At 43.4% G+C, this 18,882-nt stretch overlaps 1 protein-coding gene and 1 long non-coding RNA gene across 3 annotated transcripts in view; one reads left to right on the top strand and one right to left on the bottom strand.

Moving 5' to 3' along the window:
• LOC126510281 (uncharacterized) overlaps positions 1 to 18,882 on the top strand; it is a 279,138-nt gene that overhangs the window by 166,009 nt on the left and 94,247 nt on the right. The gene's annotated exons all lie outside the window — the stretch shown is intronic.
• Positions 1 to 18,882, bottom strand: part of Ankfn1 (ankyrin repeat and fibronectin type III domain containing 1) — a 322,416-nt gene that overhangs the window by 117,437 nt on the left and 186,097 nt on the right. The window contains exons 4-5 of the mRNA XM_050156778.1: positions 16,604 to 16,805; positions 13,467 to 13,677 (exon numbers count right to left, since the gene is read on the bottom strand). Coding sequence (XP_050012735.1) covers positions 13,467 to 13,677; positions 16,604 to 16,789 — 397 coding nt within the window. The 5' untranslated portion in view covers positions 16,790 to 16,805. The remainder of the gene's footprint in view (positions 1 to 13,466; positions 13,678 to 16,603; positions 16,806 to 18,882) is intronic.

The following is an 18,882-nucleotide window of genomic DNA, read 5'->3' on the forward strand; positions in this document are numbered from 1 at the left end:
TTGTATCAAGCTGGGTAATTTGATCATGAGTGGATATGTGATGGGGTAGGTTTTGGTACCTTTAAAATTGTTCTGGGGACCTTCTTTTGTTTGTGGTTTGACTTGAGGGTGGGAACCATTTTACTCTCCCTATTTTAAAGATGAAGAAGCGGGAATCCAGGCAAGCAGGGTGATTTAGTCAGTCTTCTTAAACACCTTCAAGAACTCAGAGAACTCTTCTCCAAATCAAAGGGAATATAAATCAACTTGTGATTTACATATTGCAGTTTATATTCAGCTTATAATTGGCACCCTCGTTTTGGCTGTTTGATCGGAAATGGGGGCAGGGGTCATGCCTGTTTTCTGGTTGATTTTTTTTCCTGGCCATCCTCTGCTCCCTGCCTTGGGTCTCGATTCCACTTTCATTTCTGCCTGCAGGCTGTTTTCTCGTGTCCTGACCTCTGCAAGTATTAGCTTTTTCTTTTTCCTAGCAGTTGGTCCCTTCTGCAGCCCAGCGACTGTCCCTCTGAGCAGCCACAGGCAGCACAATAGAGGGTCTGTGGGTGTGTGGCAAGCCGTCCGGCGGGGGCAAGACCACTTCACGGCTCCTGAGACAGGCTCCCTGCTATTGTGGTGTTTAATTATCAACAGTATTTCTACCACCCAGTGCTTCAGAGTGGGAATTTGTTATAAGACCTGCCCAGCTAATTAACTATGGGATGGGGGGGGGGGAGGTGGGGAAGGAACTTCGTGTTCAAAGAACACAATTAGGGTTACTGTTTAAATCTTGAGATAAATAGTGACGGCGCTGAATGGACTTTGTCTAGTGCTGGACTCTAGCTTAGGAACGGCAGATCCTTAGCCATTTCATTCTTTCACTCTTCCACCACAACTGCTGAATGGGACCTGGCTGCAAAAAAGTTTGAAAATATGAATGAGGGCAGCATGCAGGGTAATTTGAAATTTTTTTTAAAAAAAATTAAAAATTTAAAGTTTCATTTTTAGTCATGTTGTCTCTGTAGGCGCAGGATGCCTTGGAGTTGGGAGATAAAGGCTGATGTGAGGCACTCAATGTTGGCACTAGGAGCTCAGCTTAGGCCCTCTGCAGGAGCTGTGGTTTACTTTTCTCCACAGAGCCATCGTGCAAGCCTCTAATTTTAATTTACTTGAGGTTTTGAGGGAATAATTGCTTTGATTTTCTTGCGAAAAATGAATACATTTGCTTTTAATGGTGATAATGGATTTTTTTTTGCAATTTACAACACATTATTTTTATTGTTGCCATTCTCCTCTTTCTTATTGATGAGATAAACAAGGCTCTAGACAATCGCTTCATCTCAGTGATAGGAAGGATCCTTATCCCAGCTTGGCTGCACCCCAAACTCTGAGCCATCTTTGCCTTGCAAAGCCATTGCTTGCAAAGAGAACTTCATTGATCCTCAAGCAGCGGCATTGGAAGCAGTGTCCTTGTCTTCGGCAAGAAATATGCTTTGTAAATGGTTGTTTCCAAGAATGGAGGTAACCCTCAAAGGTACCTTGGGGGTACCTAGACATCATGCGGTATCCTTAAAAGATGTACGGTCCCAGAGAGATCCGTGTGTCCTTGTTTCTTAGCCTTTCTGGGCCTGAGGGTTGTAGCATGATTATCTTTACTTTACAGCTAATATCCACCTAGAAGTGAGTCCACGCCATGTTTGTTTTCCTGGGTCTGAGTTACCTCACTCAGGATGATTTTTTTCTTCCTCATTCCAGGCATTTTTTTTTGTAACAGCTGAATAATACTCCACTGTTTAGATGTCCATTTTCTTTATCCATTCTTTGGTTGCAGGACATTTTAACATACCGCACATTTTCAAACAAAACATGATGTCACGTGAGCACTGGCCCACACATCACTGCTGCTCCCCCATTCCACATTTGACTGCCTCTCTTGCAACTGACACGCTCCCACATTTTCTAATTGCATTCCCAGATCTCAGCCACCACAAATATGCACAGGTCACCTTTTTTTGCCTGCATGGTGGCCTTAGTTAATGTGAGTAAATTTGGTTCCTCTGCCTTAGCTCTGGCTGTGTGCTTACTGCTGTGGCTGATGATCAGTAGCCAGATGTTGGGGAGCTGCACCCTCAGTAGAAAAAAAAGGTCAGCACATATCTTGGCTTCTGAATTCTTTGATTTGTCTGGTAGTGTGCTGGATGCGAGCACATCAAACAAATTATCTTCTGAAATAGTTTTGTATTTTGTCTCATTGTGTGTATACCTGAAACTGTTTATCAAGTCAAATGTACTTTTAGTTTTTTTTTTTTTTTCCAAAAAAAGTGCACAGTTTTAGCCAGTCACTCTGCCATGTTGAACACAAGCTCTTGCCTGAAAACGGGCACAACAATGGTGCCCACCTCACAAACCATGCTAAGTTAGTGATAATCTCCACACAGGTTTTTATTAATATCACTCCTATTTATTTTTAGAAGCACACCAAAAAATAAACCCAAATTTAGTCTTATGTAATAGCTTGGTCTTTTTCCACCAAAAAAAATAATCTCTTGTTCCAGATCTTTTAAAAAAAATCTATTCCAGCTACTTTTTAGAAACGTAACACACTCATAAATGATGTCAAAGTGCATGCTATCTGTTATTTCAGAGGGGAAAGCGGGGTCACTTTGATATAAACCTTGCCCTGAGAGCCAATATCCTCTGGGCAACGAAGAAAGGCAGTTCATAAGATTTATCTCTGTTGATCATAAGTGACAACCATCCAACAATTCTGCAGTGAACTTGGTTTAAGGTAGTGATGCCAAGAGAAGTAAGGCACAGGCATTTTAGTGATTAAACGTATGACGTTAAAGAAACCCTTACCGTCAAGACACTTGGCATTCAGGTCCAATCTGCTTGGCTTGTTGAAATCCAGAACTCAAAGTCCACTTTGGCTTCTTTTGGGTCTCCAGCTGTGATGTCTCTAAGAGTCCAGTTGCAATGGTTGCAGAGACCCAGAGATGTCTCGTTTTAACTGCGGCAGGGCTTTCTTCTCCTAGGGCCATCACACCTGGGCAGGGGCTCTATAGAGCCTCTGTTACACAAGCCAGGTAGCTGGTGAAGCCTTAAGGAGGCATCTTTCATGAGGGAGAGGGTGCCCTCCCAGCCAGGGAGCACTCAATTCAAGGGGAGGGAGCAAATGCTCCACACGTTTTTGCCAGGTTGCTTAGGGAGTTCAGATCAGGTTTGAGTGGGATGACCACATCTTATTAGGACGCTCTTCACACTGTCTACAGCTGTAGAGTCCAAGCCACATCAGGAAAATCTCCTCTCATTAACATTAAAAACAGGTGAGGGGAGTTTAAAACTGTAGCGTAGCTAACTCAACATGTCTAAACTGTTATTGTTCCTACTCGCAACCTGTGGAAGACTAGGCATTTTATGCTAAATGCTTTTGTACTAGACCTTTGAAAGCCAGTATGGATTTCACCTTTCTAATGCTTTTTGATTTTGGGATACATATATTTTTAATAATAAATTTTGTTTTATTGTAAACTGGAAACTTAATTGTTTACATGAATAGGGTATGAGGTGGGTCTGTAATTTATTAATACAATGTAAAATCATGAGATTAAGCTCATTAAAGCGTGCACTTCACTTGAGAGCTTTACTTTCGGTGATGATGACATTTAAAATGTACTGGCTTAGGAAAATATAAGTGTACAGTATCATTAACTATATGGGAGATGGATTGAAAATGCAGTCTTCTCTTGAACTGAGATGTTCTGTCCTCTGGCTATTATCTCCCCATGCCTCTCCATCCAGCCTCTGCAACCCCCATTTTTCTTCTCTGTTTCTGTGAGTCTGTGTTTTGGGGTTCCCTGCACAAGTCAGATCAGATGGGATTTGTCTTTTCTGTGCCTGACTTAGGATAAGGCTCTCCAATTGCCTCCATGTGGTCACAAAGGGCAGAATTTCCTTTCTCAACGAGGCCAAGTGTCATTTCATGGTGTGCCCATCCCACATTTCCCTCATCAGCCTAGCTGCTGAAGGACACCCAGGTCCCTTCCGTAACTTGGCTGCTGCAAACGGCGCTGCAGTGGCTATGGGAGCATGGACGTCTGTTTGACAAACATTCCAGATCTTTGGGGTAAACACCCAGAAGCGGGGTTGTTGGATCATATGATAATACTATTTTTAGTGCTTTAGTAACAAACCCAGGACATCACATATGCTAAGCATGTGCTCTACCAGTGGGCCACATCCTTAGACTATTTATAGTTGTTAGAGGAAATGCCATATATTTTCCAAATTGTTTTGACCAATTTCCATCCGCACCAAACAGCATAAAAGGTTCCCTTCTCACATCTTCACCGACACTTACGTTTTGTCTTTTCAGAAGAGCGGTTCTGACAAGTGTAAAATTATATCTTGCTGTGGCTTTTGACTTGCATCTCTCTAAGGCTGGTGGTGTTGAGTACTTCTCCACAGTGCTGTTGGTCATTGGGCATCTTCTTTTGAGTCTGTCTGCTCAGGAGTCTTGTCCATTTCTTAGCTGAGTTTTCATTTGAGTTTCTTCTGTATTTTGGGCATTGACTCCCTCGTTAGATGCATGTTTATAGATATCTTCCATCTCTGCTTGTTTCTTCTCCCAAGTTTCATTAGTATCCATTGGCTTTTTAGTTTGATGTTACCGATTTTTGTTCTTACTCGTGCTTTTGGGGTCAAATCCAAAAAGTCATTGTCCAGACCAGCATCATGGAATTTTCTCCCTTTGTTTTTATTTGCAACTTTGTAGTTTAGTCTCATACTTAGGACTTTAATACATTTTTGTGCTGATCTATATGTGGTGTGAAGTAGGGGCCTGATTTCATTTTCACATTTGGGGGTATCCAACGCCACCTGCTAGGGAGGTCACTCTTTTCCCCTTGTAGATATATCCTTGGCATCCTTGTTAGCAGTTGGCAGGCTGTAGAGTGTGGGCTCATTCTGGTCCATATTTTAAGAGATTGTGAGTGACACATGGCTAATAGTTTCTGTGTTGCACAGGGTAGTTCGTAGCACAGTTCTACAGTCTTCAAAAAGTGTGTGGTATTAGGGGTACCAGCACACACAATCTTCAGTGCTGGTTCTGTCTATTTTTACCACAGAACCCATGTAGTGGATGCTAAACATGTAAATTCTTTTCCAGAAGCTCCTGGATTTTTTTTTTCTTAGAATTATATTCAATGACAGTTCCTGGATTTTTTTTCTTAGAATTATATTGAATGACAGTATTGGGAGGTCAGGGGGTGTTTATAGCATGCCAGGGCACGAGTGAAGGACTTGAAAGGTACTAGTCCACCGCATCCATAACTGTCCCACTGTCCTAGATTGACAGTATGGCAGCCAGTCTTCCAGGAGCATCCGTCTACCTCCGTCCTCTCCAGATGTTCCTCCACACACACGGTATGCAGGGGTGGTCACGATATCATGTCGCAGCTGAGATTAGGTGGCAAAGGACACTTGTTTCTGCCTTGCTTGATCTCTCTCACCTACTAGAACCTTATCACTTAGAGACATCTACTGCAACATCATCATCTTGTCATGTGGAGAGGCCCATGGAGTCAGGGATGCAGAGCTCGTGCCAGCTGTGGCCCTGAGTGAGCAATGGGACAGATCCCGTAACTCCATTCAACTGCAAGGTGATAGCCATTGTAGGGATGCCCTGAACGTCCATTTCAGATAAATCCAGCCCCACATGTCTAACTCATATATACTTAGATAAATGTCATTATTTGCTAAGTTTGGGGTGATTTAATACCTAGTGATATAGATAATAGCTAACACAAGATTATATCCATCTTACAGATAAAGAAACTGAGGCATAAAGAGGCTAAAGATTTTTCTTACAAAATTTCAGAGGTGGAATTTGAAACCGGGACTCCTTCAGTCCACAAATTTGATTTTTAGTTGGTGCTGAAGATTTGACTTAAAAGTACCATCTCCAGTAGTTATCTTTCACTGTGTGATGGTGAGTGTGTGTGGAATGGGGGAGAAGTATGGATTCCTTCTGGAGTGATAGCAGTGGGAATGTTGGGAATTCCAGATAGGAGCCTATGTACACAAAGGCATTGTTAACGGCAGTCACAGACATTGTTAAATGTTATCTGTAATGCTTTAGGTTTTGCCAGAGAGAGCTTATTCTATGTGGGGTACATCAGAAACTCAAAGCAAAAGCTAACTCTCAAGGGAAGGAAAACCTGCCATCTGCAATAATGTGGATGAGCCTAGAGAAGCCAGAACACAGAAAGACCAAGTGCATGATTACATGTATATGTGAGCCTTTGAATGTCCAAATCATGGAACCAGAGAATAGAAGGTGGGTCGACAGGCACCAGAGGCTGGGAGAGGTGTATCGAAGGCTGTAAACTTTCAGTTAGAAGCTTAACAAGCTCTGGGGAATCTCACGTACAACATGAAGATGTTGAGTATGCGAATTAATTTGATTATGGTAATTATTTCTCAGTGCTTACAAATATCCAACTCTTCTGCTTTGAAGATAATCACATTTTGCCTGTCAATCAGCTATTTGGAAATTAAGAGAAAGAAGCAGCCATTGTTGAAGAGCGGGTGATTGAAACTGAGACCCAAGCCACCCGATAGTCATTATTTAGAAACATAAAATAGGGTCAAGCCACTTCATACTTGGTAAAAATCTTTGTCTTCATATGGAAATATGGATATTCAGATGTTGAACATGTAGTGATCAAGATTCAAAGTCTTCAAGCGCCTCAAGTAGAGTGAACAAAGCAAAGTTCTTGTGGCAAGATAGTGTGGCATGCACAAGGGACAGAAGGGGACATACTGGAGGAGGGAAGCTTTGAAGAGCAGACTTGTAAGTCGGGGTGAGGATTTACACACCTCTTTTAATGAGGCAGATAAGAGTATGTATCTCACTCATGAGATCCATGTATGGCTCATTTCCCCATATTCTTTATGGCAGCAAACCTTTGTCCTTTGAGAGTGGCCCAGTCCGGGGATGGTGGAGAAGGATGACGCTGGGCAACGCTGTTTTGGAACAAAAATCAGGTGTGACTAATCAACAAGTCTGGTTTTCTCATGCACAGACTCCGAGGACAATCCCAAAAGTGTTTGGAGCCGTGGCAGTGCTGCTGGCGTGAGCGCGGGGTCTCCCAGGAGGGCCCTGGTAAAGACTAACATTGGCTTGGCTTGCAGACTTTCTGCTGCGGCTGTTTACACAAAGCCAACCTCATTAGTTTATAGTCACACCTCTCAGACACAGCCTGCCCCGTTCTCAGTGCAGACTCCTGACTACAGCAGACATGAGAGGCACAGCCTGTGTGCCGGGGGCTGGACTGTCTGCAAGTGACAGCGGCTCTGTGCTGGTATTGTGCAAAGTCCCTGAATAGAGGTGTGGGAGGGGCTCGCTGTGCAGCAGTCGGGAGGGTTCTAGGGAGACAGGAAGATGCCAGGCAAGGGAAGGGGAAGAAAAATCCACACTGAGGAGCATCCCACAGTTTTGCTGGTCCACATCATTAGACAGTGAGAACTGAACAGGAGCCAGGTACACTGATGATCAAACTTTGCAATTGTGCCTAGAAAATCACAGGAGCAGAAGTACCCCCACATACCCCCAAATGCTCCAAAGTTATAAGTTCCTGAGAAATTTATATCTTTTTCTCCTATAGATGGAGGTGTCAGAAGACTAAAGTTTCTACTGAAGCTTTCTGATGATCTATTATAATATTGGGACTAAAAGACGAGGCAAAGATCCATGAGTGTGACCAGATCTGAACGTGGCAGGACTCCAAAGGAGCTGGTGCTTTTAGGACTGGTGTTGGCAGGCATTCATGGTACCAACTTAATGGCAGCCTCCAATTGGGTAGACTCTCGCTGATGATTCAGTAACACTGCCTCCATGACTGTTGGGCTGTGATTAGTAGAGATATGGTAAGTTAGGTAGAGAGCTTGGCTGGGGATTTTATACACAAGGATAGCAAGGCTTCTTCAGATAGCAGCTGCTCCACAGAGTGTGAGTCTTAGCTATTGAAAAGCCATCAATGCCCAGAGCAAAAGTCCTATGGTTCCTGCGCTTAGGGTGGTCCCCAGTGGTAGTCCTTCCGGGCTCTCGCCTGTATCCTAGCCTCTTTCAGGCTGCGGGGAAACATGTGCCATGTCCCTTCAGCAACAGCCAATGTTTTCCTCAGTAGCAGCGAATGTTACAGCAGCTCCCCTGAGGATAACTGAGTTTCGCTTTCCATAGCTTCAGTTACTCACAGCCAGCTGTGGGCCAAACATAGTCAATGAAAATTCCCCAAAGCAAACATTTCCTAAGGCTTCAATGGCACTCTGTTCTGGGTAGCACGGTCAAATCTAGCACTGTCCTCCTCCGTACCACCTGGAATGTGGGCCATCTCTTTACCCATGGTACCCGCCCGTTAGTCATCAAAGTCATCATCTCCAAGAATCAGAGGGACTTTCATGACATTGCAGTCCTTGGGTTCAAAAATAATATTTATTTTACTTAAATAGTGTTCCCCAAAGTGTGAGAGTAATAATATTAACTTGTTACGTTTTATTACGAGTGTCATCATTAATCTCTCACTGGATATGTACAGGGGAACCATTGTATGTGATTATGCATAGAGTTAAATAGAGTGATAGCCACACATACGTAAGCGACGCTAGCCATAGCTTTTAGCATCCACTGGGCTCTTGAAACACATGGTAATAGAACTCTTCTACTTTGTGCTACTTGCTGAAAAGTGGGAGGAACAGAAAATAATTGCTGAAGAGATAGCGGATTCATCTCCTGATTAGGTCAGAGACTCTGCCGTTTTGACTGGCAGCCTCTGGGACATGCCCTGTGCTTGGGGAAAAATACATGGTTGCGTGTCAGTCCATGCTCACGCTCATAACAAACACCCTCTTAGCTCTGCAATTCAGGGTCCACGGCTTTAGAAATAAATAAATCCCGAAGGCAACCAAGTTGTGATTCCTGATAAGGAATAGGGCAAGTTATACAAGTCTTCCTTCTGAATCATGTTGGGCTCCTTGGTTGGCAAAGCTAAAAGAACATGGGGTGAATTTTGAGCAGAAAAGGACCCGGGGGGGTGGGGGAAGAAGAAGGAAATGAGCTCTATTGGAGGCTGTGCAGTCTGCTGTAAAGGAGTGGGCAGTCACTAGGGAAGCAGATGTAGAGCGAGGGAGGGGAAGAGTCGAGCATCTAATGTGTGATGGTGAGGGACCGTGAAAGTTACACCTGGGTTCAGATCCTGGCTCTCCCCCATTGGCTTGGTCACGCTAGGTAAATGGTTTGACTTTCTCCCTTTCTAGTTTCTTCACAGAAAAAAATGAGAAAAATACCTCCTACCTGACAAGTCAGTTGTGAGGATCAAGTGAGGTGATGTCGAGAAACGCATGATTTTATTATACGTGAGTGCATGTGTTTGAATAAGTGCCTGTTCATGTGTGTGAGGGTGTATGTGGGTGAAGTTAGTGTGTGGTTGGTGCATGTGGGGGGACAGAGGTCAACTCTGGGTTTCATTGAGTGTTTTGTGCTTTATGTTTTGAGAAATTATGTTTCACTGACCTGGAGCTCATCACGTAAGTCTAGCCTGGTTGCCGGTGAACCCCAGGGATCTGTCTGTCTGCACCTCCTCCTAGTGCTGAGGCTACATGGCTGCAGTTTTGTTCCTGGCCTCGTTTTGTGGGTTCTTGGAATTAAATTCAGGCCTCCATACATTTTAGTGAATGTGCTGTCCCTTCAGCCAGCAACAACATTTTTGTATATGCAAAGCATTCGAAGAATTTAAAGAGGTTGTTGGGATTTTTCTCCTCTTAAGTCATGCCTTTTCAGCTTGGGAGTAGTTTGGAGCAGGTGTTTGCCTCCGGTTATATAGACAGCAGGCTGCCACTTTTCTCCTGGGATAGCTCGTGCTCCTGGACAGAAGCAATCCTGTTTCTTTTGTACTTGATTTAGAAAGTGAATTTAAAATTTCTGCAAACACTGTGTTCTTCTATCCTGCCTTTATCCAACACAAATGGCTCCCCAGTGCTCACAACAGAACAAAGAGTTGACAGGATTTCAGCAAATAGCTCGGAAGGAAAGATACAGGAGCTGCTGGCCACAGCCCTCCATGTTGGTTATTCAGAAAGACGGTAAGCTGGTATAGAAGGATCTTCAGGATTAGCATCCAATGGATATGGGCTTGGGTCACTGATATCTGTTTGTGAACTGTGATCTTAGGCCAATGTGCTGATTAGTTTGATGTCAACTCGATACAGGTTAGAGTCATTTGGGAAGAGGGAACCTCAACTGAGAAATGTTCCCAGACTGGCCTGTGAGCAAGACTGTGGAACGTTTTCCTGACTGATGGTTGATTTGGGAGGACCCAGCTCAGTGTGGGTGGTACCATGCCTGGGCTCGTGGTCCTGGCTGCTATATGTAAGAAAGCAGGCCAAGTAAGCCATGAGGAGCAAGCCAGGAAGTAGCACTCCTCCATGGCTTCTGTTCCAGTTCCTGCCTCTAGCTTCCTGCTCAAGAAACTCAAGGTTTCTGCCTCAACAATGGACTAAGAAGTGGAACTGTAAGTTGAAACAAACTCTTTCTTCCCCAAGTTGCTTTTGGCCATGGCTTTTTTTTTTATCACGGCAGTAGAAAACCTAAATAAGACAATCACTTACCTTTCATAATCATAAATAAACCATCTTGAAAACTGAATTAACAACATGCAAAAAGATTGTTAAAACTCAGAAGGATAGCATGCAGGAGCCTCATGGATACTCAGCCAATATTTCTTTGTTGTTTTGCATATGTTTGAGTCTGTAGATGCCACTTTGATTTCTTGGGTGGTCAAGGTAACTTAAGTGGCCTGAGACCTAGACATTTTAACTTATTGTTCCTCTGTTTGCAACATTGTGATAACAATATGGTCATCACCCCAGTAGAAGCAAGAAAACTCCAGAATCCTTAGCATATTTGGTTTTGGTTTACCAGATAGTTAGTACTTGGGTACTGACTCTTAAGGCTCAGGTTACATTGAACTTGCTTTCTTGCCAAGGATGACCTTGCACTTCTTATCCCTGCCGCCCCACTTCCCCAAGTGCCGGGATTACAGGCATATACTACCACACTCAGTTTATCTAGTGGGTGCTGAGGATTGAAGCCAGGATTCACACATGCTACATAGGTCCTCTGCTAACTGAACCATATCCCCAGCCCAGTACATGAACACTTCTATGGAGGCTTAACTATAAACACAAGGGCTTGGGCACATTGGGAGTCTTATGCATGCTTTGCAAAGGCTCAGGTGAGGAGGACTAATGTTTCGTCCCGTTCAGGGCACAAGGAGTGGTAACATCTGCATGAATAGTCTCCTTGTTCTTACAGAATGGGGCTCAGTCTGCACACTGTGTCCAAACCCTCTAATTCTTTCTCCACCCCCCTCCTTTCTGAATCTTGAGGACAGACATTATTGCAAATGAATCAGAAGGTAGTAGAGATCTCTCTCAGCTTATTCTTTCATTTTTTTAAACTTTCCATCTGAATATTCAAATTTTGCTAAGAAGGAGCTGCCCCCTCTGACCAGGCAGAAGAACCCCTACCCCCAACTATTTCTCATGATCTTTGACCTGGGCTTGGGAAGCTTAGATTTTCCAAAGGTAGTGTTCTGATCCGAGTGTCTGTCTCTGTCCCTAGTCTTTGGGTGGCAGTGATTTATGAAATCTGGCAGCTGAGATGTGACTTCTAATCATGTACGAGTTTCCTCTGATCTTTCAGTCTTCTGGGGCCACCACTTGGAAATAAGTCAGTCAGTGTGAGTGGAACAGCAGTTGGGTGAATCTCTAGAGAAGAGAGAAAACGGTGGTGCTGAGCCACTGTGGTTGTTGGATCAGAGAGTTTGGACCAAGGGGGTTGTGAACTCTGACTTCAGGATGCTGTGAGGACTGAAGGTGTCAGTATCTATAAAGTACTCAGAATGGCACCTAACTAATCATATTACATATGATTCCATTGTATGAAAAGTCTGGAAGAGGCAAATAGGTGAAAACAGCAACAACACAAAATGACTGTTGATTTCTCCTAGGGCTGGGGGTGGTGAGGAGATCAAAGAGTAAGAAGTGAAGGGTGTTGGATTTTTATAGGGGCATAAAGAAGTACTTAAATGATTAGGGTGACGGTTTTCTGGTTCTGCATTACTAAAGAACATTACTTTTTTTAATGAGTGAGTTTCATGGTGTGTGAATTTTGTCTCTGTTTATTCTATTTTTTCTCTTTCAATCTGTCAATAACCTATCATCTCTATCACCTATCTCTATTATTCATCAATCATATATCATGACTATTATCTATTATCTGTCAATCATCTATCCTGTCTGTCTTTCTTTACCTATCTACTGTCTATCTGCACTATCTGTCTTTACCTATCTACTGTCTATCTGCACTATCTGTCTATCAACTGTCTTCTATCTGTCTCTGGTCACCATTACTGTCATGCTAGTCCATCAACTGGCACCTGTTCCATGGACCATGCATTGAAGTGGTCCCTTGACCGGTTGACCCAACTCTACAACTGCTTCTCCTCCATTCATCTGTCACAGAGCATCGTAGTGTCCCTCCAAAGTAAAACAGACCATGGAATCCAAGCCCATGCCATTGCCTCCCCATCATATTCAGTCTTAGGAGGAAAACATCTTCACCTCAGTCTTAGGAGGAAAACATCTTCACCTGACTACCAGGCCCTGTGCCATCCAATCCTGGTGGCTTCAATCACAGTCATCACTTTCATTTGCTCTATTCCAACACTTCAGCTTCCTTTCAGACCATCTCAAGACTTCTGCTTACTGTTAATTCTTCCTAGATTAGAGCCCACGCCTAATGGTTAGTGGCTTTATATCATCTGGGACTTAATTCCATACCATACCAGCTAAATTTCTCTTGCCCAACCCTATTTAAAATTGACTCTTCCTTTGTCAACCACTTGCTACTCATTTTTAATAGCATTTACCACTATTTGAATTTATGTTGTAGTTTACCAATTCATTTGCTCATGGGAAGTCTATTCCACTAGGGTGCAAGTGCTCTGTGAGACCAAGGAGTTTATCTAGTTTGTCACTGCTTTCCTAGACTGGGTCAGTCTTAACTCAGTGTTTGTGAGTGTTGTAAGTGTCTGAGTGAAGTCCCCGCATTGACTGTGGATGCAGAGACACAAACCCTTGCACATCCATTTCCTACAAATGCTTCCTACATCTGTATCAAATCATTTGAAGATGTCATATGCCTGAATTTAAACTTTTAGGAAAAGTAATTTGGAGAGGCTTCCATTCAGTAACATCTATTGTGTTTTCAAGAGCGAGCAATCAAGTGATAACCACTAGTTGATCTGTGCACGAAAGTCTTTGGAAGCACGGAAAGAATTTTAGGATCAACCATTCCTGTGTGGTTATTTTGGTGACCTAGAGCAAAGGTCTGATAGATGACGTGGGCTGTTGTGGTTAGGTTTACTTACAGTGCGGACTTTCTCGGGCCCCTGCCCGCAGAAGAATCCTAGCAATGGGTACGTTGTTGGTCATGATGGCAATGTCCAGGGGTGTCAGTCCCTCGCTGTTTGGCGTGTTCAGATCTAGTTCTTCCGGTGTGTACTGGTGGAGGAGGAGCTGCACGGCGTCTAGGTCCTGCTGCTCCACAGCCTCAAACATGGCTTCATTGCCCTGGAAATTCTGGAGAAAAGGAAAAGCAGGTTGGTACAATGTTACAGCCAATACCTCAGGACTTTAGAGATTGTCCTAGGGGGTCACTGGAACACTTACAAGTGGGTGATTACAGAGCTACCCTTTATCATGTGATCCTCAAAGTCAGCTCTCTGTTGGCCTGTCCCTCCATGTTTCCTAATAGGTGTTGAGCAGACACACTTAGATGGACGGGATGATACAGTACTCTGCTGTGTGACCCCGTCTAGGGCAGTGAAAAAATCAACTCCCTGCAGCCAGTCCGCTGCTGAAGGGATATACTGTTTGCTAGGCTATTAAAAGATGTTCTTAAGTGCTGGATTAAGTCCGTACTCCTTCGTTTTCTGTGGCACCACCTCTCAGGGCCTTTAATCACATTAATGTGTGATTTAGAATAAAATATTACTGTATTTCATTTTACCTTTGGGGTAACATTCTGCAGAATGCAGCCGGGTGAATGCTGGCATAGACAGTGTGGGAACAAGTGGTTTTAATTATGACTACTCTGTATAGATAGCGCATGTTCTGTATTTCTCTTGACTCCTCCTTCCTTCTCCACTCTCAGATGTTATTGCCCGTCCTCTTGACTGCTGGTCTAGGCGTCACCAGCCCAGACGCTACCCCGTCTCTTGTCGTTTCCCTACACCACCCATAGGCTGCTGATGCCCATAACCTCCAGTCTACTCTATTTAAGGTTAATTATTACCATCGGTCTCACTGAGCTAAGAAATGCTCAGATGATTATTTGACAAGACCTCTGGGTGTGTTGTTGAGGATGCGCTCCAGTTTGATCTCAAGAATTGTGATGCAGTCTTAATCTGCATTAAGTAACGCTTAATATGGAAGCGTTACTGAGAGGCAGTGAAAGGAAAAAGGGACCACGTTGCAAGAATTAGGTCACTGGGTACACGCCACCGGGCATTTGTCTTGCCTAGGTCTCTTCATGGACACCTCTTCCTTCTACTTCCGTGTAGGAAGGACTGAAGAAGAACTTCCATACATTCCTATCCTGAAGCTCTGCCAAGTGCATGAGGCCAAGCGGTCATGGACTTTAATCCATAACCCCGGATAAACCCTTACTCCCTTAGGCTGGCAGGAGTTTTTGTCACAGGCATAATAAAACTTACTAATACCCTGGCCACTATGATCCCACAGCCTCTTAGCCCAGACCCTCCAACCATTATACACGTAGCACTTTTGAGCTGAAGGGAGAGGTTGAAGTGGTTTTCCCAGGAGGGCTACAGTGCTAAGCGGATAATTGTTTAAGAGGGCCAGCAGTTGAATATTTATAAAATACAAATCATCTCTAGAAAAAAATTGCATAGATAATATAACTCTTTGGGGAAAGTTTCATGTGTGGGACTTCTCACAAAGACTGTGACAGAAGAGATAAAGGCATAGCCTATCCCTATGTTGTCTTAAGGATTGCTTTGATTTTAGAGATAGTGGGACGCCGTTGGCCTTGACCTAGTGCTGGGAACTGATTAATTTGTAGAAGGTCTTTGGTGATCACATGTATAGGCAGGAAGATTTTATTTTTAGTCTCCTCAAAAACTGGTTTTCCCTCTCCAAGGCTTGCCAGTCAGCCTAGGCTGAGCGCAGACCCCAGCATAGGAACCTGGGGACAATAGCAGGCGATTATGAAAGTGCTTGTTTTGACAATAGGGACCCAGAGGAGAAGGCTATTTCCGTGTGCTGCTCTCCTGCAGGAAGACACTGTACTGAATAGAGAAGTGGCTGTTCTGCAGTCTGCCAAACTGAAGGGCATCTGATGCTTAGGTCTTAACCTAACCCCAGCTAAGCCCTCCCGGAAGCTGGGTGTGAAATAGGAAACCGTATTAGAAAACAAATGAATTCAAAACCAAAGCCTTGCCCTGTCTCCAGTGTGCATTTGCTTATGATTATTAGTGTCTCTAGTTTCTTGCCCACCATATTTACTATCTCTTAGTGTTTAGATTAATAAATATCTAAGTTATTTCCTCCTTCGAACTCTAACTTTGCTTCTATCTGGGAAGGCCAGGACTTACTTCTGCCTTAATCTCAAATAGAGCTCTTACCTCCCCGCAGAAGTGCTTTCGTTGATCCTGTGAATATGTGGCTGCTGTTTGACCCACAGCCAGTGCCGAAGACTACCGAGAACATCTGCAATATACTCTGTCTGCCGCTGGCTATAGCCTAATTGCCATGACATCTAAACAGGCCACACAGTTTAGCAACAGGAAGATGTTCATTTTCCCTGATGGACTGATACACTTTTAGTTATCAACTTATGGGAGGTCACACCCGATTGTCTTTCCAGCTTTGACTGCCTGGGGACTCAAAGGTGAACGTAATGCTATATTTCATGGAGTATGTTTGCCTAAAGTTTTGGTATATATGTTTGTTTATCCATCTATTTTCTTTTGCTGGCTTTTTCTGTCTTCTTTCTATTATGTAATAAATAGAATTCTAGTCCTGGATTCTATTTTGAATGCCTTTGAAATGTATGTGAAATACCTATAAATGATTTTAATTCTATTATTTAAATGAGCACTGGTACTTCCAGGAAGTATATTTAATCTGAAACATTTGGTATTTGCCAAACTGTGTGTGTGTGTGTTGTTGGGGGCCTGAGGATTGAACCCAGGACCTTGTACATCCATCCTAGGCAAGCAATCTATCCCCAAGTCCACAGCTCTATCCCCTCAAGCTGCTTATTTTGGAGATTTCTTCACTTGATCTGGTAGTGAAGAATAATTAGGGAAAGAAATTAAAAAAAAGAGGGGGGGGATGTCTTCCATTCATCCAAACTTAATGTAACATCGTACATATGTATGGTATGTATAGTTCCTGTCTTGATGGACTTAGGTGTAAAACGGAAGCATTCATTAAATTGTTGAACGATGAATTGACATGGGAATAGGAAGAGTTCCATTACCACTGAGGTCTTTCTGAGACTCAGCCGATCCGTTCTGGTTTTAAAATAGGCCTCATCAAAGGATGAGTGGCTGCCCTTCAGCTTCTCCGAGAGGTTCCTGTACAGGCGCTTGGCAGCATTGGGAGACGCCGGAGCGCTGTGTTTCTTTGACTGAGAAAGATGTAAGCTCTGCATTTGTTGGGTCATTTTCGAGCGGCAGTTCCTAAGCAGAGGAAAACAGCATGCATGATGATTACACACAATGCAATTACACACAACAAAGAATTCTATCACCTCCAGGAACCATCTGGAAATCTCAGATCCAAATGTGATATTCCGGCTGGGAAGGCCCGCAGAGATCACCAACCCCAGCTTCTTCCTGCTGTGGAGAAGAAAATGGAAATCCAAGGGAAGGAAGCGGCTTCTCTAGGGCCCCAGAGCTGACTGGTGGCAGGAATGAAATGACAGTCCCATTTATTATATGAAATATCCGTTTACACATGAACACTTAAAAACCGTGGACTCTTACTCAGTTAGGAAAATATCCCAGTGCCGTATCTAGGGGATATGTGTAATCTTGGGTATATATAATCGAGACTATTTTTTTTAACTTCCTTCCTTCTAGATGCTGACCTCTATTGACTGGATAAGTGCGGCAGGAAGTGGTGGTACACGCCCTTAAGCCCAGCAGGCAGCAGGCAAGGAGGCAGAGGCAGGTGGATCTCTATGAGTTTGAGGCTAGGCTATAGAGTGAGTACCAGGACAGCCAGGACTGTTACACAGAGAAACCCTGTCTCTAAAAACCAAACCAGACCAGACCAGACCAAACACACACATTTTGATTGTCTTCAAAGCAGTAGAATGGTTTGGTGATTTATCCTCTTTCTCCTTCAATTTACGGATTCTTTATCTTTGACTCAATAGCAATTACATGGTTTTCTTTAACACTTCTTTCCACAAAGTTCCAGATTCTAGGCTATCACGTGGGGATTGCTCTAACCTCTTTATTTCTGCCTTCTGTCTCTAGACTTTTCCTTCAGCATTGACACCCCAGTTCAAGCCATCTGTCTTGCCTGCACTATCATCCTTCCCCAAATTAACTCTACATTCTTTTGTAGCTCCCACAAGGCCCAGGAGTCCTGTAAAGAAATTCTTGTCGTTTGATCGAATTCCATCTACTTGCCCTCTAACTGATGACACCTACCCGCCCGGCCCCTTTGTCCTTGCGTATCTTCCATCTGTCCCCTTCTGTCAAAGGAGGTTGACTTTCTTTGCCTCTCTGACTTCCTCCCCGTGCTCCCCAGCTGTCCCTCTCTTCCAGGCTATTCATCACCGTGCTTCCCATCTTCTAGCTCTCATCTATCTTTGTTTTCTTTTTCCCTCATGCTTTACATTTGCTCAGATGAGAGAGAATGAGAAAGGCAATTTTCTGTTGTCTGTCCGTATAAACATGAATATCTCCACCAACTCACCATGCTCTTGGCATTTCACTCTTAAGGAAAGGGGCAAGCGTTGGAACTGGATAGACTCCTGTTTGACTCCTGATATTGCTATTTACAGTGTAATGTGGCTTTGGGTGCCTTATTTAAATTCTATAATCTTATTTATCATATGTAAATAGACAATCTAATATTGGGTTAAGAGTTATGAAGAATAAATTGATGAAGAAATGGCCCTAGTTATCTCTTTTGGTTCACTCTAACCTGGCAATAAATAGCAGCAACTATTAAGTTACCCCAAGTCTTTATGCAAAACTGGACACCAGGATACAGCATCATCATTCACCTTTCTTACAGGCTTTAAACATGGACTAATTTTATGTACTTTGTTTTTTTTTATTTTAATAGAAAAATGAAAATATAGCTATTTCATTTTGGATTTTCATAGTAACTTATGCTAACGTAGAAATAGAAGGTAGGATGTTCAGCTCTTAGAAGGGAAGGTAGAATAAAGATAAATCTAAAAGCGCTGAAAAATTTGGCAAAACAGGATTGCTTATTTAAGATGGACAGCTGAATTCAGTACACATATCAAGCTTTTTTCTCATTTCTTTTGCCCCAATCTCCTCTTTCCTAGCTTCTAATAGCCTTGAGAATCAACACTCATGAAAACAAAAGAGCATGTAGACAGCCAGCCACTGAAGAGGGCCCAGAAGGTTGGTGGTCCTCTACCAGTCCATTTCCACCCCCTTAGAAGTATTATTTGATCTTCCTACTAGATCCCTAGGAGAGCCTCTTGGAATGTTTGTCATTTTTGCTTGACTGCAGCCCCCCAAGAGCAATCAGCCTCTTCCTCTAGAG

This window comes from Alexandromys fortis, unplaced genomic scaffold (genome assembly GCF_014885135.2).
Source record: "Alexandromys fortis isolate MF-2015 unplaced genomic scaffold, M_Fortis_MF-2015_v1.1 scaffold_31, whole genome shotgun sequence".
Classification (NCBI taxonomy): domain Eukaryota; kingdom Metazoa; phylum Chordata; class Mammalia; order Rodentia; family Cricetidae; genus Alexandromys; species Alexandromys fortis.